This window comes from Protomyctophum bolini (assembly GCF_963924005.1).
Source record: "Protomyctophum bolini genome assembly, chromosome: 6".
Classification (NCBI taxonomy): Eukaryota; Metazoa; Chordata; class Actinopteri; order Myctophiformes; family Myctophidae; genus Protomyctophum; species Protomyctophum bolini.
Window position 1 is genome coordinate 31,372,406 of NC_137867.1, and position 21,382 is coordinate 31,393,787.

At 41.3% G+C, this 21,382-nt stretch overlaps 1 protein-coding gene across 2 annotated transcripts; it reads left to right on the forward strand.

The window, feature by feature from the left end:
• Positions 1–664: 664 nt before the first annotated feature.
• kansl3 (KAT8 regulatory NSL complex subunit 3) lies at positions 665–20,155 on the forward strand. Of its 2 annotated transcripts, XM_080765076.1 has the most exons (22): positions 665–840; positions 1,344–1,609; positions 3,145–3,315; positions 3,422–3,512; positions 4,414–4,599; positions 5,072–5,203; positions 6,450–6,566; positions 6,662–6,760; positions 8,696–8,767; positions 8,860–8,934; positions 9,522–9,679; positions 9,808–9,871; positions 9,976–10,164; positions 11,280–11,436; positions 14,512–14,589; positions 14,905–15,084; positions 15,476–15,563; positions 15,969–16,108; positions 16,585–16,682; positions 17,517–17,724; positions 19,020–19,135; positions 19,891–20,155. In XM_080765076.1, exons 2-22 carry the CDS (start codon positions 1,401–1,403, stop codon positions 19,894–19,896), a joined length of 2,634 nt encoding a protein of 877 aa, XP_080621202.1. In that variant the 5' UTR covers positions 665–840; positions 1,344–1,400; the 3' UTR covers positions 19,897–20,155. The 2 variants fall into 2 exon arrangements, with proteins under 2 accessions (XP_080621202.1, XP_080621203.1); XM_080765077.1 differs by lacking the exons at positions 15,969–16,108; positions 19,020–19,135; positions 19,891–20,155 and having other exon boundaries at positions 17,517–17,657.
• The last annotated feature ends 1,227 nt before the right edge of the window (positions 20,156–21,382 follow it).

The following is a 21,382-nucleotide window of genomic DNA, read 5'->3' on the forward strand; positions in this document are numbered from 1 at the left end:
TCTTCTACAGATTGAAGGCTTGTTTTACTTGTTCAGCTCGTAAAAAAATTGTCATCTTTCTGTCCCAATTGGATTATGGTGTCTGGACCACTGAGCTATGGCCCAGGCCAGCATATTTTCATTTATAGCATGCACGGTCACGCACGCGCGCACACACACACACACACACACACACACACACACACACACACACACACACACTCTCCTCAGACAGCATCCATAGATTAACCCAAACTTTCTCCTCAAGTATTAGCTTTTGTTCATCAAAACAAATACAGTATATGTCTTCTTTTTTTTTTATCTCTGTTCAAATCCAGCCCATATTTTGCATCAGGCACAGTTAGTGCATTTATAGATGGATAAGAGAAGAGAGACTTGTTTTTCCTGTGGGCCTAATGTTGCTTGTAAATAGTCTATTGGTGGTTGCGGTTATTATTTAAATAGCAGACCTACAAGCTCACAACGCGTTCAAGGTTCCGATGAGCTTGTAGCATTGTAGAATGTATGATTGTGATCAATGTGATGTTATGATCTCATGAAACATGAGCGCTCATGTGGCCGCCTCTTTTGGTCTTGTTTTCAGTTTATAGACCCGTTTGCTTGTTTCTCTCACAAAATCTGGCAACACTGCATAGAAAGGGTTTTATAGACTCTTAAAACATGGCAACCGCTCATGCGCTCACATAACAAAAGGAAGTGAGACTGTCTGCGCATTACAAATTCTGTGTGCTATATCTGCTAATATACAGGGGATTACCGCCTCGTTTTAGACCGTGTTGTTGCGAAGAAGATTTTAAATCCTCCGAATTCATGAATAATAGGTTGGAATAGGGCCTAAAGGTAAGAAATGGCAACTTACGCTAACGTTGGTTAGCATAATGCTAACCAGACATATGCGGCTATCTTGATGATATGGTTATTGGCTAGATCTGTGTACTGTAAATGTTCTCGGTTAGGTTGGCTATTTATTTTGTTTTTTTATTTCAACAGTGGTTTTCAGCATTGACGTAATTAAAGGATCGCTTATATGATCACATTATCATCACAACAAGTCGATGACTGGCGTGTAAACTATTCATGTATTAAAGGCAGCACCTAGCCTGGCTCTTCGCTACAATTAAAAATATATGTCCTGGCGAATGAAGTGAAACGAAATGAAAATTCAGACTGAGTGTCAGGCTAGGCAGCACCGGCATAGCAGCAGAACTGCTACCTCAAAGTCTAATAGTTATATTTTGTGTACGTATCTCTTTCTAGATACTATATAACACAGTACTCAAGTTCTTCTGTGAAAACTTGAGTTGATTATTTTTCTTCTTCGACATTGTCAACCTTCCTCCCAGGTGGTTGGTGTGAATACTCATCCCTTTCTGGGGCCCTTTGGTGGGGCCCGGAAGAGGATGCACCGTGGTGGAGACAAGGACTTCCAGACATCAGCACGGAAGATGGGTACCTCCCTGCTGTTCCAGTTGTCTGCTCATGAACGAGAGCTCGACTTGGTGTTCCTAGACCACAGCTATGCCAAGCCATGGAATGCCCACCCGGATGCAAGCAGTGCCCGGCCCACCAGGACTCTGTTTGTCACCCGTCGCCAACCTGATTCCTCATTGTGAGTAAAGAAGTTGTACACACTTACTTGATCATGGGAAATTACATGAAGGCTAGTGATTTGCAACTGTAGATACCTCTTCCGGCTCTGTAGCTCCGTTTGGACTTTGGAACATCATCTACGCTTTAGCTCCGAGATGAGGTTCCGCGGAATCCCTGCACAGGTCGAAATGGAGTCGAGCCCATCCACAAACTGGATTAAACCCCTTTCGCAGTATCTTTTCCAAAAAGTAACCAAGATACAGTTGATAAACTTAACATAGGCACGTAACATTTTAACATAGGCATCAACGTGATCAAACAACCGCTTACAAAGCAGTTGTTTGACAGCCAGTAGCCTACCATGTTTTCCCGGTTTTCCCAATGCAATCTTACGGAAGCAGTACTGCGCATGCGAACAGGGGTTGACTGAACTACATTTTTATTTCAGGCTGATTTAAGCGGTTTAATGCCTATGTTAAAATGTTATGTGCCTATGTTAAGTTTGTAAGTTTGTGACGGGAAGAAACATGTCTACGGTGGATTTGTATGAACAAACAAAAGTTTGGTGTTGTTAATACAATCAGATAGGACTTTTCTGTTTGGAACTTTGGATGAATGGGCTGTCAATGGGAAATATCTACTATTTACCACCTTGCTGGCAAGATGGTGGCGGTGTACATAAGGTCAATGGGCGCACTTCCGCCCTCGGTTCGATACAGGTCGCTCCAATGAATTGTAGCGTCTACCTTTCTATATCTATCTATGGTGGTTTGGTGGGCATCTTTTAGGCCCTAGTTATTGGATACTGTGTCTATGCTCTCTGAGACATGGGATCCAGAAGTCACAGTGACGGTTGGCACATGTAGACTACAAAAGATGATATAGGAATGTGACAATATAACATTTTACAGTTCCTACGGTATCTAACAAAATGCCACAGCATATGGGGATTCATTGGTATTAATTTCCCTCCTTTTTACTGTACTATGGCCAAGAAAAATATTACTAGTATATAAATCTGTTATGGCTGGCGGCTGAGATGCACCAATAACGTGGGCACGGATGTACCAGCCCAGTGGCATTGTGGTGATGGTGTGTGCCCTGAGATTGGGACGTTTCTGGCCGAGTTATACCGACGACTATAAAAATGTTACCCAATGCCTCCCTCCTCAGCAGCATCAATGGTTAATAATAATAAAACTTTATTTGTATAGCACTTTTCATGACATGGAATGCAGCTCAAAGTGCTTTGCAGAGAATGGCGAAAAAAAAGAAAAGGAAAGCAACTTAAGCAAGGCATAAAACATTAAAATAGTAGCAGTTTACAGCATTTTGGACAAATTGTAATCTGTCATCTGTCTGACAATCTGTCTGGTTGGATTGGGTCATGTTCAGGGTGTGTACTTGCGTCAGCCCATGCACCACTCTGTAGCCTTACTTCTAATAGCCTAGAGACGTGTCAGTTGCCAGAATGCAGTCTCCTGTAACAGGCCCAGGTGATGTATTGGTCAGTTTGACATGTGCTCTAATCTTTTATTTTATTTTTTTCTCCAGAGAGTCTGACACTTTAATTGATGTGGAAACGGTCACACCTACACCTGTGCCCCTCTACGACAACCATAAAGCCCTGAGTGTGATGAAGGAATGTGAACGCCACGTCTTGTTTGCTCGTACTGTGGCTGATAACCCCCCACCCCCTGATGACTGGGAAGAACACGTAAACAAGTGTGTAGACACTTAGTTTGCTTGAGACATTTGTAACATTATTTCTCACTTGTCTTTTCACATAATAGCCTGTATCCCTTACCATTCCAAATTTCTCTTTTTTCAGAACTGGATGGTCTGTGACGCAGAACAAGTTGTTCAATAAAGTGCTTAAAGCTTTGCAAGGTGAAAGACTAGCCCGACTGGCCAATGAAACTGTGAGTATTTGTTCGTTTTTAATACATTTACCTGCTCGAGCCCCAAAGGGCCATGTTTGTCCACTGGCCAACCTGCCGAAATTCAGGCATGTTCAGAACCTGGGTATCACTAGATACAGCTTGACAAGGACAAGCCTCTTGGAATGATATGGGTTTTCATCATGCATTGAAATGCAATGCATGATGGCCAAGGTGCTCGCGATCTCGCAGTCTATTCAACATTTCTATCATTAATAGTACCATAGCATTTAGTGCGACAGCTACAAGTTCACAGCTACTGTGAACTTGTATGATGTTTTTCCTAAAGCTTGAAAAAGTAAAATTCACAATTAGAGGCTCAATCGAGAAATTCCATGCTAGATGGTAACCCTTCATATCACACTTCAACAACCTGGAAACACTCCCGAACGATCAGTTATAATTTAATTCAACTACTCTGCATCAATTTCAATGTCCCAAGGAGGTATGCAGTAGGCTATATTATAGTTTGTCATGTTTCTTTTATTTTTATTCATTTATTTTTCTGTTTATCTTCCTTACTTTACTATTTATTTTTCCTCTTACGTTTTGCCTCTTCCACGACCCATGGGAGGGTGAACGGGAGGGTAGGCTGGGCAAGCGTGACCACTCTTGGTCACAACCTAAGGGGAAGGTTTGCAAAAAAAAAAAAAAAAAGGTCACCAATAACAATAATGATAACCTTGTACATCTCCCTGAATAAAGAAATATATCCAAAAAAACCTGAACTTGTAGACGGTACCTGTACCACATTGTAATATACACTTCATTAGGGATAGGCATGACAAGAAACTACAAAATGCACACCTCAACATTGTAACACCCCCTATAATCTAATGCATGTATCAATATACTCTTACTGTATCGACTAACTCTTCCCTAGGCCTCCAATGAGCCAGTCTTGCGTAGGATCGCCGTGGACAAGTGTGCCAGGAAGGTGCGTCATGCACTAGCCAGTGTCAACTGGGACACCAAGCTCACACAGTGGTTACACATCACCATGATTGAATCCCTGAGTCTTGCAATGCTGGCTGCTTACTTGGATGTTCTGCAAACTCTCAAAAGCAAGGTATTTATTGATACTAGTTGTCAGACACATGTGAACATAGTTGTTATTACTGTACATCAGCAAGTAGCAGAATGAAGATATACATAGTCTACAAAACAGGAATTTAGATTTACATCCCTGTGTAGACCAAAAAAGTATTGTAGATTATGTAGACATAAAAACTTCAGTGAGGAGTTAAAACTAAATTATTTTTTTTAACATTGTGGTCATTGTGGTAGTTAACTAACTAACTGTGGTCAAGAAGAACAAGCTTAATTAACAAACACTGCCTCTGCATTTGATGTATGCGATAACCTGGCTTATTGTAAGTCGCTCTGTATAAGAGCGGCTGCTAATTATTTCTAAATGCCTATATTGTAATTGTCATTCTTTGCTATTATATAGTGTATACACAAAACAATGAATGTTTGGAAATTGTTACAGAGAAGTGGAAAATGAATTGGGAGTAACTTGTTGTCCTGTTTTTGGGTAGTTGCCCTCACTGATTGATAGGATGCTGTTGATGTCATCAGCCAAGAGTGGAGCCCCGAGTTCAGAGGCCCTCTCGCTGTTGCTGAAACGTCCATGGGACCCGGCTGTGGGGGTTCTGTCTCATAACAAACCAGTAGGCCTTGCACACATTTTTTCTATTTTTACAGTTCTGACGAAGGTTATTATAGTAATGTATTGTTATTTTATTTTTTTCCAGTTTTGTTTGGATTCGTTTTCAAAGTAGAAAATAGTCCACATTCCACACACCTAAAATATTAGCATATTTCATATTCACTTATAGTCTAAAACTAAGAACATTTTCTCTATGATTTTAGTTGGTATTTAGAGTTCTTGCGTATGCCAGGGGTTAATGCACATATGCAATTACCAACCCAATGAGGAAAAAAATATATGGGAACAGACTAGCCGCAATTTGCAACTCTAGATCTTTTTATAATGTGATTAATCTAGAGTTGCAATACCCTCCATTGACTCCCCACTCATCCAATTTGTGTTTGAGATCTGCTTGTCTTAAACAATGTTAAACTCACCAACGAGTGCTTCCAAACTCCAACACTTCACTTGAACAGAATCTCTTGACAGAAAGTAGCACATAACATGTCTACGGGGTTTTTTATGAAAAACAAGCGGATAATTCAAGCTTGGACTACAGCTGCAATGTTGGTGAGTTTAACATCGTTTAACCCATTGATGCCTGAGGCCGAATCTGGGAACGCATTCTAGGGCCTGACCTAAGGTTTCTGAAAACCTTCAAATTCTGATGATTTTTTTTTAAATAGTTATGTTGCTACATGTATAGCAATAGCTGATGAGACACAGAGAGCGCGCCGGCATCAAGGGTAGAACAACGTATACGTTGCACCAGGCGTCAATGGGTTAAGACATGCACATCGCAAATGCAAATTGGATGAGTGGGGAGTCAATGGAGGGTATTGCAACTCTAGATTCACCACATTATAAAATAATCTAGGGTTGAAGCAAGGTTACAACGCTGACGAAGGCTTTACACCGAAACGCGTACATTGTGCTGTCTGCTCTGCAGCATACTGTGCGAATTATAAAAGAATAAAAAGTGCCTTAAAGGACAACTTTTATTTATTTTCAACCATGGGTCATGTTTTAGGTTAAAGATTTCTTATTTTAAAAAAGTTCACAAATTTGGGAAACATTTTGAAAAACCATCTTCACTGCTTAGGAAAATCAGTTTCCTCATGCCAATGGTCAATGCTCATGTACAATTTCAGATCGATTTAACCCACTGTAGAGAGAAATGTACTGAGTGAGAGCAGACAGTTTTCTTCATTTATAGTCCCTATGATTTAACGGTAAAGGCCTGTCCTTTGCTTTCCATTTTTCAGAGCAAGCTTCCTGGCTCCCCGCTCATCCTGATTGCGCCATCGGGCCCTACCAATCCTGCACTCTCTACCTCACGCCGAATGAGATTCTGGCAAACTCAGCTGTCCTGCTTGGGAAAGGTTTGAATTCCCACTCAAATAATATAATTAGTTTTCCGAGAAGTACTTTATTGTTCCTCTACAAAAAGGTCCCTTAACATCTGTGTCCCCGTTAGGTTATCCCAGTGAACACACATGTGAGCAGCGGAGCCAGTGTTGGCATTACTCAGTGCCTGGAGCACATGCTGGGAACAGTCAGGGCAAAGGTCATGGAGGTAGGACTTCCTATTTCTCTTTTATATCCTCTGAGGTCTTATATAAACAATAATGGCACATCTTGGCCTGGGCCAGCCAAGTGGTCCAGGCACCTAGGATGGTAAATCCAACCTGACAGCGTGTCGCGGGTTCAAGTCCCGATCCAGACTTTGCTGCGTGTCTCCCCCTCCCCCCCATCTCTCCCCCTTTCCTGTCAAACTACTGTAAATCTCAATAAAAGTAAAAAAGCCTTTAAGTTAATATCTTTAAAAAATAATTATGTTATGGCACATCTTTGTCTACAAAGGATAGAGGAAACAACCGGGACATTGTGTTTATAGTGTGTGCACCACTTGCGAACAGAATGTGTCTCACCTTTAATCAAATGAATCCCACCATCCCTATTCTGGGTCATAATACGAGAAAATTGGCAATCCTTCGGCCAAAAGATTATTAAATATTCAGCGAAAATAGCAGATCTGCATGTTCACAACAGGTTGCAACTTGACAGACACATTGTGAGCTTGTTAATTGTTATTTGATGATTATATTAGGATTAAGTACTTAAAACAAAATAAGCCAGCATGATGTAGACAGCGTGCAACGGGGTATAAATGTTTAGGATTGGACTTTGACCTGGCCCAAAATATCCCAGTGAGTCACATAATATATGCTTTGATGCTGGACCTGATCTAGGAGATCACATCCCTACTCATCGTCAAATTACAACACAAAGCCAATGCCCTAGTGCTGCTTCTAAAGCATGTAGAGCTGTATTCCATTTTAATGCAGTTATATATTTTTTAGGTTCGGGACTTTAACGCGCACTACTTTTTTCACCGCGGAACGTTGTCACTGGACGAGTTTCGGACGGACCTGCGCACCACCCAGTGCAATGAGTGGAGTGTCTGTGTCCTCTTCAGACAATAACGCCACCAGATTTGGTTAAGCCACTGAGATCACTTTGCTTGTCCTTGTGGATTGGAAATAGGATTTAAAAGGCTATCCGATGATAGCGTGGATTACAGCACAGTTGTGTGCAATTCAATAAAGAATTTGCATATCACCGCAGGTTCAAATATTGATATGCGATTAATTGAGATTAATTCATTAGATAATTTTTTTTAATCGAGTCCCAGCTCTAATTTGTTTGTGTGAGGGTGTGTGGCCACACAGTGACGACCCTCACCTATGACGCACCGACGATCCGACCAATATGCCCATATACAGTATGGAGATCTCTGTATCTGTCATTCCATGTCCCTTTTATACTCGTATGTAGGGAGAGCCCTGGTTTCACTGTATGCCCAATGCCCATATATAGGCATTTGACGGGGTTATGCCTGAGTCACAGTGGTTGGCTGCCGGCCGGTCCACCCATTAGCCAATTTGAATATAGGATTTGTCTTTAGGGGCTCCATTTTCGTCACCGCTAAACCCCTTATCCCTAAACTTCTTTGCCTTTTTTAACTATTTTGAAAAACATTTTTGAATAGTTCAACTAGCCAATCTACATTGACACGTTGTGAGCTTGTAGACTGGTCATTTTAACTATTCAAAAAAGTTTTGCTAAATAGTAAAGGCAAAGAAGTTTAGGGATAAGGGGTTTGGCTGTGACGAAAATGGAGCCCTAGGACTTTTGGAATTATTGTAAGATCTCCAAGTTGAAGTCATGTAATGTTAACCAGTAAGACGCGCAAACGCGGTAAGCGAACGCAGCTCGTACATATTCACCATGACTCATGCGTTCGTGTGTCTGTGCCCTTTGTGCCCATATATGGAGCTGAGTGATTTGTTTGTGATTGATGCAACACACTCCATATTTGGACGTAGCTCCATATATGGGCACAAAGGGGGGACACACGCACACACAGACACACAGACATGATCTGCTAGGTCTCATAGTAAGTGCTCATTGCGTTCGCAATAAATCCATATTAACTTGTCTGTTTCAGGTTCACAGTCATTTCCCTCATAAACCCATTATCCTGGTTGGATGGAATGTGGGTGCTCTCATTGCTTGTCACGTAAGGCTTTTTTGTCACTTGACTGCAGCATAATGAGTTTAGTTCTTCATAAACCTAAACGTTCAATTCATGCCTATTGTATTCAACTGCAGGTATCTCTTATGGAATATCTCACAGCTGTGGTATGTCTCGGGTTTCCGCTGTTGACAGCCAACGGATCACGAGGGGTAAGAAATGAAAGAGACGGTTCTCAACTTTGGGCCAAGTTAGTAGCCATGATCCATAGAACTCCATTAGGAGTTCCCCTTAACGCTATGGGACTGTATATGTATTTTCCTTATTGACCCGTGTCTACACTGTAGTAAAAATAAACTCACTGAAACAATGACAGTCTTATGGTGTTGAAAGCTGGTTCTCCATAGTGGGAAGACTCGGCTCCTTACCGTTTACTAAGAAATGCACTAGACAGAGAAACATTTATGAATTAAGTACTTTGTAAATTGTAGGTGGCAGTATTTAGTAATGTACAGTCTCGTAGAATGAGCGGGAACTCCATGAATCATGGCTAAGGGGCCCAGTACACGGGATTGTACACTACTAGTGCATTTTTATTGTTGACATTGTATTGGTGACAGGTTTAGACCTGGGACACCTCTGCATGGTACAGTGCAAGACTAGCAAACTGCTATTGCAGGTCACCTGGAGAACCATAGAATCTGACAGTGCTTTGTGTGTTTGTCTTACGTGACTGTTTTGAGTCTTGCCAACTGGCAAGTCGATCCTAATGGCTGGTCAATGTATTTCTGTCTGGCAGGATGTGGACGACCCACTGTTGGACATGAAGACTCCAGTGCTGTTTGTGGTTGGCCAGAATGCTCTGCAGTGCAGCATAGAGAACATGGAAGATTTCAGAGAGAGACTGAGGGCAGACAACAGCATGGTGGTGGTGGGAGGAGCCGATGACAACCTCAAGTGGGTTAACAGTCACCCATCTGTTTATTTCTTTGGTCTGTCTGTTGGCTTTTGTTGCGTTTGTTAATAATCCAAGGTTGGGTGATTATGACAATTTTCATGACCGTTTAAATCATCTACTTCCTCAGAATCAACTCAACAAAGATGAAAACCGAGGGACTGACACAGACTATGGTGGATCGCTGCATTCAGGTGAGGCTACGTAACTATTCGCGCAGTACAAAGCAGATCTTTTTTTAACTCGTAATTGAGTGAAAATAAAATCTTGAAAATGCTTTTTTTTTGTATTCCTGTAGGATGAGATAGCTGACTTTCTGTCTGGGGTGTTGGCGCGGGCCGAGGGCCATGGCCACGCCTCGGGGGAGACGAGGGACATGGACACGGAAAAGAAGAAGAGACTTCGAAGGGAGCTTCCGTTTGACATGGAGAGAGGACGGCCCTCGTCCCCAGCGCTGAGAGTCCCCATATCCCCCTCCGGCTCTGAGGTCAGTCTGATAGTCTGACTTACTTATCACCGTATATTTACAAATAACAGCCCTTACTCAAATAGCCGCCCACTACCTAATAACGGCCCAGGTTCTGAGGTGTTGCATCGCGTTATGAGCTCACCATGAATTCATGCGGAGGTCCTCACAAGTACCATGAAGCGCGCAAAGAAGAAAGTTGAGATTTAACTCGTTCCATACTCGGGCAATCCTCAACCGATTGTTATAATTCCAAATGGTCTATACTCAGTGAAATTTATATTTTCATTGGGTGTATAACTCATGTTTTTTATATGCCTTTTAGATAGGGTTTGGGCTTTACCCTACCATCTCCATCGTGTTAGCCATGCAGCCTATATTTCATGCACTGAGCGGTGGTGCGCTTGTTAGGCCTATATATACACTCTCAATTAGGGATTTTCCCAGCGGTTAATTTCACTGATGTGTACAACCTTTATTCACATAGTTGCAAATGTATTCATTAAAGTATATGAGTATATGACAGCCTTTTAGAATTTTACACAGCTGTGCTACCAATCAGTTTGCACACATCTGGGTCAAATCAATTAAGCAGCAGTAACTGCCTATAAGCTCCCCTATTCTCAATATTAAATCAAAAAGACAAAAGACTTTGCCTGCTATGTATGTTTATCATACCTTTTTAATTTTGCACTAAAAAACATGCTCGACAGGAACTGTAACCAAATACTGTATACAAACATCGGCATCAGTGGCTATCGGCTAGATTGTTTTTTTTTTAACCTCAGAATCGGCCAACAATTTCCACATAATAACTATTTTATCCAACACATGTAATGCATGTAATAATAACATTCATCTTTAAAAGAAAGGCTGCTTTTTATTGACAGACTATTTTAAATTATACATGACAACAATTTTGTGGATGGGGAGACTGAAACTAGGATGCTGGAATTGAACACAAGCTGCTGTTTTCAAAGCCAGCATCCTCATCCACACACAGAATACTGTGGCTGAATGGCATCAACGATGAGGACATCCTTAATTGTTTCACTTTTCCATGGCAGAATCAAATGTAAATGGTGGTTATTATTACTCATCAGTTAGTGTGTCTGTTCTTTGCCCTGTCCCTTTAGGATCTGTCCAGTGTGTGCAGCAGTCCCACCTCAAGCCCAAAACCAAAAACGTCAGGCCTGTCTCCAGCGCAGAAGTCCAGCCTGATCACAGCCACACAACTTCTCAAGACGCACATGCAGCGGTCCGGCACGGTACTCACACACAGACAAGCTCAAGGTTGGTTGGCCAGAAGAAGGACGCATACACACACGCATAACACACAAGTGAGCATTCATAATGGCGCTTTTCCATTGCTTAGAAACACCTGAACTCGACTAGCTTAATTGGCCCGGTTTCTCAAAGGACACTTCTTACACCATGGTGTAAGAAGTTGCTCCTCTAGGCCGCACACAGAAGCCTGTGGACATAGACATTCTGTGCATAGATGTGCCACGCAATGGTAGGCCTCAGGCTTGAGGCCTGGTGTGGTAGGCCTCAGGTCTACCATCCTGAAATTTAATTTAATAATATTTGGACTACTGGACAGCTGACAGTAGGCTCTCTTTACTCTTAAAAAAATAATATATATACGTGTGTGTGTGTATATATAGATGTATAGATACTATCATATTGTTTTTTGTGTGTGTGTGTGTGTGTGTGTGTGTGTGTGTGTGTGTGTGTGTGTGTGTGTGTGTGTGTGTGTGTGTGTGTGTATATATATATATATTTATTTATTTATTTTAAGAGTAAAGAGAGCCTACTGTCAGCAGTCCAAATAATATTAAATTAAATTTCAGAATGGTAGACCTGAGGCCTACCATACCATGGCTGCATCCGAATTGCTAGGGTTGTTCCCTACTCCCTACTCCCCATACGGGGATCCAGAGTCTAGTGGACTCTATAGTGATGATTTCGGACAATACTGTTTGGGGAGCACCGACTCTGATGTCAATATCGGTAGAGGGCGCTATAGGTCCGCGGGTTCATGTACTTGCATGAAATCCCCATTTGGTTTTTTCAGATCGCCTCATAAAGAACTGTTTGAAAAATAAACAAATCATCCCGGCAGTTTCACTCATTTGGATATGAAGAATCAACTGACTACAAGAAACCAGTCAAAACGCTGCTGCTGAATTATTTTCGCTAGGAACAGACTGTATCAAATAAGTGACTGCAGGCTGTCACCTCCCTGCAAGGACAGTTTGTAAAATTATTTTTAAATTCATGAATGAAATAAAGACAAAATAGGTTAATGGAAATATGTTTGCAGGCATTTAGGCCTATATATGTCTATAGATGATAAAAAGGTTATTTTAAAATAACATAGGCCTATGATTATTATCAATAAATTAATATTATATCCATTATCCAGCAATATGAAAACAGTGCACCACCTTGACAATATTAAAATATCAGCAGCCTGATTGATATTAACCACATGAACCCCCGCTAATCCTGGGGTGGGGGGATACGGCAAAAATAGCCGATCTATAAGCAACGTGACGTCCGTGTTATGAGCTTGTATCGGGTACTTTTGGTAAAGAATTACCAAAAGTAGCCGATCTACAAGCTCTGCTCACAATACGGACGTTTGGTGTTGACAGAAACAGCAGTCCAATAAATGACTGCCTACATAATGAAGTTTTAATGTATTTATCGCAATTCAATTAAATAATGTTAGATAGCATATTTTTTCATGGCAGGAATGAATTAATATTAATAAAACATATGTTCGGACACAATTAATGTGTCTCACATGCATGTATTTAGCCTACGTTTGTGATAAAGAGTCTCACAAATATATTCTACAGCAACGTCATGCGCTGGGCTTAGTCCAGTTACCCTGGGTAAACATAGTACCTTTCCTTTCCTTTGGGCCTGGGTGACAATGAATCAGATTAGTAATACTATTGCAATGAGTAGATTTATTATAAATAAAATAAAACAATTTCAAATAAATGCACAGATCATTTATCTCGATCTGTAGCTTCGAGATCCGCCAGGGAAGAAAAGAGAGGGGAAAACGAAAGTTTAAAAAGTAAATTTTTTGTTGAGTTCTTTCGCTGGTTCAACTTCTGCCTCTTCTTCTGAGTTGGAGCGCTCCGAGCGCAATGAACGCATGCATGCAGAAGCAGCGCACGTGTGCAAACGCGTGCATGTGCGCTCAAGAGCGAGCTTGCACAATGCATAATGGGGCAGATTTGCTTCGCTGCGTTTTTGTAGCGACCATCGGGTGCTCCCTACAATTCCCAGTGCATTGTGGGATACTTCAGTCCACTACGTTAGGGTGCAAAAATGCTCACTACATATTCGGACACTATAACAAAACGGCGGAACCCCAAAGTAGTGCACTATATGGGGCATAGGGAATTAATTCGGACGCAGCCCAAGCCTCAAGCCTGAGGCCTACCATTGCGTGGCACATCTATGCACAGAATGTCTATGTTCACAGGCTTCTGTGTGCGGCCTAGAGGAGCAACTGAGCATGTCCAGCAAGTGCCATTTTCCACTTCAGAAAGGACCCCTTTAAATAGCTGGCCATCATAGCGGTCCAACCCCCTGGCCTGCATAGGACAGTGCTGAACAATGCAAATGCTGGAAACTGTCTATTTAACCTATACTGTTTAACAAAAAGTTTATGAATATGTTTGGCAAGCGTTTTTAAGTTTAAGAATTTTTGGGAGCTTCATTGAAGCGTTATTGTTTCAGGACAATTGGTAACTATATTGCCTCTGAGCAGTCTGCAGTGTTTTCAGGATGTCTTTTGATATTGCCAGAGCTTACTTGGAACCTTGATATGGAGGTGATGCCAAGGGCCAGTGAGGCTTTCCAACGTTGAAGCACTGGGCCCTAGCGGTAAGAGGAGGGACTGCAGGCGAGGAAACCCCGTGCAGCTGGGAGCGCTCGGTTGCACTTCCACATTGGACCACCAAAATGTGGTGGTACAATGCGGAAATGCCAGGTGCTTCAAAACGCCACTGAGCAACTTCCACTGACACTGGAGCTTCGCGCCAAATCAGTCTCTATCCTTACTCTATGGGTGATGCCAAAAATGTACCAGGTATCTTTGTGTTAAGGAAAACTGGTACTATGCAATGGAAATACCTATCATTCATACACAGCTGCAGGTTGCTTTTTGAGCTATAGGTGAGAGCGGGCTAAATTGGTTGACACGTTTGTGAATTAAATGATTAAGATAATTGAGTCACAACATCTGAAGGGCAAGATGGAACGTGAATGAAATACTTTCCTCTTCTGTCTCTCCTCCACCACTCTCCTTTCCCTCTTTTGTTTTTGTCCAATTCATTCCAGCTCAGTTCGCTGCTTTTATGAAACAAAACATGCTTGTGAGGAAAAATCTTCCTCCTGGCACCCCACCCTGTGTCTTTGGTAAGTATCTGTCGCTCCTCCTACTCATATCTTCCTCTTCTCCCTGTCATATCTGTCATTATTTTCTTTGCCCTTTTATTGTGTGGTGGCTAGTTACATTGCTTTTGCAGGTCTCACCACACAGGCCTTGTTTTACTGTTTTTGTAATCTACCAAGCACTTTTTAAAACTAAAACAATAAGCACTAATGAATAAAAGCCAAAAATATAAACAAGAAAAGCAAACTTGTTTTATTTTTTTATTTTCATATAGACTAGATTAACAGTTCATATATACAGTATATATTTGTATATATAATGTGTGTATGCTGTTGCAGTGCCACTGTCCAATGACCAGACGGAAGGCCTGGACCGAGACGAGCTAAGGTCCCACGGAAAAAGGAGGCAGACGCCAAGCCCTACTCCCAACAAAGCATCCAAGAGGGCCAAGATCAAGGTCACCATCGTGTCACAAGGCGATTCAACAGGGGGCGCCATCAACCCAGCTGGACAGGAAGGTAGGCAACGACTTGGCAGCACTTCAACATGATCGTCTACTTTTCTTTTCTTTTTTCTTTCTTTTTTATAAATATATTTATTTAAATTTTCAATGATAGAAATCTCAGGGGCAGGCAGACAGTAATAATCACGAGTTCTGATCCTATTCTTTAGGTGATATGACAGATTAAAGCAAATACAACATAAGATCTGAGGTCTATTGTTTGCATGTAAAAGGTACAAAGATAAATAATGAAATGACTATGCTGCTGAACACCCCATTACTACATTTAACTATCGCCCATACAAAAGTTTTATTTTTAAGAGCCACCTTGTCTGTCTTAATTGTACAGTGATGTTTTAGCTACAGAAGTTACTGCACAACTATCTTGCCTGCTTCCTCCAATATAGTTGGACCTTCTGGGAAGCCGCTGTCTATGACAATGGGGCAGACTGTAGCTGGAGCCAAGGAACTCTCTGGGCTTCTGACAGCACAACGGTATGATTTCCAGTCCTACCACACACGAATACATACAATTATACATAATGTACCCGCACCAGACCTGCCAACCTGTACAATTTGTGTAGCAGGTACGCATTTCGTTGTCAAAGTACGCACATATGATTAGTCGCAAAAAGCAGGTGATGCCTGTGAGTTTGACTGTGCCGTACTCAAGTCTATGTTGGCAGGTCTGACACACACGCTCTCTCACTCACACACACGCACTCAGAATCAAGCTTTTATACCTTGGCTAAAATCCCCCCTTTTGTTGGACAAAAGTGTGTATGTGGTGTCAAACGGATTGATGTGTGGTGGACACTGGTTGGGCGCTGACTGATGGCTGACAGGCATTTGGTGCGGGGGTAGCTCCTGAGTAGACTGGTTGGTTGTGTGTCACTGCAGGTCTGGTAGTCTGTCTGAGATGTCTAGTGCCCTGTCCCCGGGCTCCAGCTCATTCAACAGCTCATTCAACAGTATGCAGCCTTGTATGCTGTCAGGGTCCTCCACACCTGTCCAGCCACACGCTCCTGCAACCGCCCAAGGTATCTCCCTCCCCTCCACTCCCCTCGCTGTCCTGTCCTGTCCTGTCCTGTCCTGCCTACCCGCACACCTGTGTGTAGTGTACTCTTCGACACTGATGTTAATCTTGACCCCATTGGCCACAACAAACAAATGCAAATATACAACACTTTTGTTGGATCAGATTAAAGGTGGGGTTTCAATCTCGTGTCGAAATTCTCTTTTCAAATAGTTTTAAATGTTTTGAACATTGGATGGTGCGAATGTTGTTGTGCGAATGTTGTGTGCACATATCCAAGCAAACATTATCGATCTCCTCTTGCATAATTCGTCAATGTTCTGTACCTTGCCCATTGGATGTGTTTGTGGTGCTTTGTCTGTGATAGGGACTATTGAAATCACTGCGTTTGTTGCATTTTTTTCTATCTTTTGGCATCAATTTGACTAAATCTGAGCACCACTGATTAGATGTTTTCTTTTTCTTTGCATTTGCATGCAGCACCTTCCGCCAGCAGTCTACTCCAAGGCTTAAGTTTCAGTCTGCAGGAGATCGTCACCAAAGCTCCTAGCTTGCCCTGCACAGTGGCCAACACACAGGTACCTTCTGGTTAATATCGAGTCTGTGCTTCTTGACTCTGCTTGAGTTTACCAATGAACATGATCTGGGCCTGCATTACATCAAGCATCCCAGAATCGCTCTGAAAGTGAGGGGCGCCCGCTTAAAGCAAACATAAAAAATCCATAGACTTGGCTGCCACTGTTTCATGAAAGCTGGTTAATCTTACCAGATTAAGTTTGCCAGTTAACCTGGATATATTGAGGCTTGATTCAGTTTCATGAAAGCCATGCCACACTAGTTACCATGGAAACAAATGCTGTGGATTTAGCCTGCTCCGGACCAGGCTAACAGCCAGTCATGTTTTTTTTTTAATAGAAAATGTATTTTAACCCTGTGTCGTTGCTGTCGGGAGGAAACCTCTTAACTCCATTTTTGAGGGGTTTTTTTTGCATAAATCGGCGCCACCTTTACGTACCTGAACAAAACCTCTTAACTCCATTGGACCCTCAAACTGTCTGCTAAAACTGCTAAAACTGACAATGTATAATATATACATATCTCTGCTGTTGAAGTCCAAAATGTTTAAAAAACTTAAAAAAACGTATTTTTTTTCAGAAAATGAAGAAAACCTTATATTTTTTTAAACAAAACAATATGCCTCATCAAAGTTGGTATTGTGACTTTGTATATTGTCAGTTACTTGCGTGTGTCATATTATCACCACTTTACCTGAATCCAGCTCAAGTGGAGATATGAGGTTTTCTCCTTCATCTGTCATTGATAACGGTTGCATTGCAAAGCGTGAAAGCGACTATATAATACATACACCCTTTTAATCTTTTCATTATCTGCCCCTTTGCCTATGCCCTCAGGTAGCTGGCGGGAAGCCCCAAGGACACGTCCTGACCTCAATTGGTAGTACCTCCACCAGTGGCAGTGCTCTGCTTCGGGCTATGCCAGTGATCACCACAGGGGGGGTGGCAAAAACCACAGCCATCCACCAGCTACTTACCAATGGTGGACTTGCCAAGCTCGCCAGCAGCTTGCCCGGCCTGGCACACATCTCCAACCAGAGTGCCGGTATGTCTCGAACTGCCAAAACACGACGGCCACGTTGAATACCCAGGGTTCATTCATCACTTGTTCTGAAAACACTATCAGGAGGCCTTTAGCCAGCTGCACTAGAAGACCCTAGAGAACAGCCTTGTCTATATTGTGTATGCAGATAATTATCCTTGTGGAAGGTAGTTGTAAGTTTTTTTTTTAAATAAATTCATATATGTAGCATCAGAATACAGATCAATGTTTAATAGATGTTTTTTCGTTTTGGAGAGAGCCATATGGAAACTACCTAGGGTGACGTGAAGTCAAAATATTCAAGTTCACAACTTTGATGCACAGTGTTTACATCAAAATGGTTGTGGATTGGGGGAGGGGGTAAAATATGAAAACCATTTGATGCAAAACAATTGTGGAATAAGTCGGTCAAAAAGAAAGAAAAAAAGTAGTGTTGGCAACATGAATGGATAAGTTTTACATGACAATTGAAGTGAGTCTTTGGCCATACTGCTTTTTTGTTTGACCAATCTAACTCATTTTATGTTTGTGCTTATTTTAACGCTTCATGTAACATCATTTTGTAAATCACCTGCCAGAAGCATCCACAGTATCCATGATGACATATAGACAACATTGGCCCCTAATGTTTGACCCACATAGGGAAAGCAATAACATATGGTATTACTCTGGGTTCTGTCACTGCCATTGCAATAAAGACCGGAATCAAACCCATGTTTTAATTTCTCTCTTTTTTTGAGTGTTGTGTAGCTTTCTCTGTTCCCATTCCTCATCTCTGAACCTATACTTTATGTTAACTGGCCATTGTTTTCATTGTCTCATCATGCTGATTTGCACTATTTTTAGACCCTCCATTTCTAGGTACTGAGCTGAGTTTAGCTTTGTTACTGGTCAGGTTTAATGTCTGAAGCGAATGCTGTAGAGTTGTTCTAGAAGACCACTGTTTCCCAAACAGTGGGTCGGGACCAATGTGTGGGTCACAGACCAATTTATACGGGTCAAGACTTGAGTAAAAGTCCAATTTTGTATTCCTACATTAAAAATATATACCGGTATGTATTTTTCAAAAGAGTACAAATTTTAAAACAAATCTAAGAAAATCCACAAATAAAAGTAATAACCATCCAAAATGGCTGAACTACAAGCTTGCGACGCGTTGTGCTCTTTTAGATTGGCTATTTTCACTAGTTTGGGTCCCGGGCAAAAGTCTAATCTCTTTTGGGTCTCGACCTGAAAAGCTGTATAGACTTCCGTCTGGAGCAGTTGGACCTGAGCGGTTCTGTTTGTGTGTTCTGCAGTCGAGCAGAAAGCCTCCACCTCTATAACAGTGACGCTGCGAGGACAGCCGAATAGAGTGGGATTGCTAAGCCAACCTGTTGAGGCTTTGATGCTGGCCAGGAACCCTGATCCCAAGGTGTGTTTCATCTTAATCATGAAAAAGCAAATGGGTCATTATCTGTTACTCTGATATTTTCATGTTGGTTATACTTTATTGGTTGTGATACAGGCATTTTTGGTCTATCACAACAGGGCCATCGTGTTCGTTAATACAACATCTTTTGTGTTTCAATTTGGCACTGCCCACATGTCTAGTACTAAAACCAAAGCCTTTTTTGTGTCCATGGCAACCACAATGGTGGTAATTTTTGTAAATGCAACTGAGAAGATGCCATAAGTATTTTATAAAGTGTGTGTGGTGATAAGCGATAATTTAATATATTTTGTCTGATTCATTTAGCATAGTATTTTGTCTTAATGTAGTTTGTACACTGTTATGATCACAACTTGATATGAAAAAGGATAGCATAAGGAGTGGATTCATGAGCTTCCTTTGCAATGTTTGTATTATGTATGTTTTTTTTAAACGATAACATGCATAATATTTAATGTAGGGTCTTAATGTAGACTAGTCATTCATATTTTGTCAGATATTCTTAATTTGCATCGGTTTCTAAACGTCTGCCAGTCGGGTAGGAAAATTGACAATTTGACACTGAAATGGGTAACCTAGAAATAAATCTGTCCATTCTTCTATCATTGTAATAATCATGTCCTTCACAAAGTATCATGGAGCCAGGACAGACTGTCTCCCTGTACCAGATATGCTTCTCCATACTGCAAATTAATTTGAAAGTGTTTCAGGACTTATTTCACTGTCGCCCTTTACAGCCATGACGACCTCAGATTCTGCACTTCCCCTGTGAATGCCTGATGTAAGGCCATCTGGGAGCCTTGGCCAGTGGCCTAACGACAAGCTATACCTTGCTTGACATGAAGGATGCCCCTAAAGGTGCCCACACACCAATGCAACAGGGCTGCTTACTTTGTAACCTCTAGGGCTATTCTCAGCAATTGTGGTTGGCAGTGATAAGACAGTGGCTGAGTGTATGCTGCTGTGGAGGACTCCGCTCAACAGCTCTATACTAGAGATGGGACTCCTAATGCAAATATCTTGGAGTTACTGGCTTATAGTTATTTAGCTTTCTTCTGAAGCCTGATTTATACTCCACTATATGATGGTGTTGAACACTGAAAATGGCAGTAGATGGGCCATTTAGGTCAAGTATACTGTACATTAAGCAAACGCTTAACCATTTGAGAAGGACTTTGGATTTTAAAGCCTATTATATGGCAACATTTTGCTGGTAATAACTATAATAGGGTACAGTATAGCCTCCCTGTGTTACCAGAGATATTGGGAATTGTGACACTACCGTAGATTTCTGTTGTAGGCCTAATGAAGAATATTCATATATTCAATATTTTATAATTTATCGCCAAAACCAACTTAAATGTCTAATTTGTTTAGGTGTGCTCTGAGATAACGAGAACAAAAAGTAATGCTTTTCCAATGGTTCCTAAAACTACTGTGTAGTTCCAAACATTGAAATCCTCATAGGTGTTGATGAAGCACACGCAATACATGAGTCACATGATCGTGGCAAGGTTATTTGATTGTTTCTATATCATTTTATAAATTAGGTTTAAGAACATATCAACATCACTGTTGCTTGTTGCAAGTTTAAATGTTTTAGTTCTGAATGTTTAATGTCATAACTGCATTATTGTAGTTCAGAAGTTATATTTGAGATACTTGCATATATACTGTACATAAGGGAAGGGAAGTTTGCATAGATTACAATTTCTTACCATATTTAATCACAAAATATAAACCGCTGGACTGATCAGCATCAAATTTCGAATTGCTTCATGGTGGCGCTATACCAGGCCGCTTTATGTTTTAAGTCCTATTTTTATGGCCCTTTGTAATACATGCATATTCGTGAACTGTCAGAAGACATCCTGAAATTTGGGTGTGTTTAGATTTTTAACTTGCCTTGCCACACTACACCATTTAATACCATTAATTGTGAGAAATGTATTACGGGCAACGAATCAGATGTGCATAAAACTGATTTTATTTAATGACCAATACATTTCCCCCCATTATAATATAGCCTATGTATCCTCCCAAGAAAAAGAAAGAAAACGTAGAGAACGTAAAGAAAGAAAACATAAAAGGCACTGAAATGGGTTCTGTGACTGTCAGATTTGATTTTATTATTTTATTGATACCAAAGTGTGGTGTCATATTGCTAGTCTAAAAATGAATTTACACCAATGCCAAAGCATTGGACAAGCTCAGTATACTTCTCAAACC

Bases quoted from the DNA above. Each gene is read 5' to 3' on its own strand.
- kansl3 (XM_080765076.1), top strand. From the start codon at position 1,401: ATGCACCGTGGTGGAGACAAGGACTTCCAGACATCAGCACGGAAGATG. The intron at 9,680-9,807 runs GTGGGTTAACAG...CTACTTCCTCAG, and splicing joins GGAGCCGATGACAACCTCAA to AATCAACTCAACAAAGATGA. The intron at 16,109-16,584 runs GTATCTCCCTCC...ATTTGCATGCAG, and splicing joins CGCTCCTGCAACCGCCCAAG to CACCTTCCGCCAGCAGTCTA.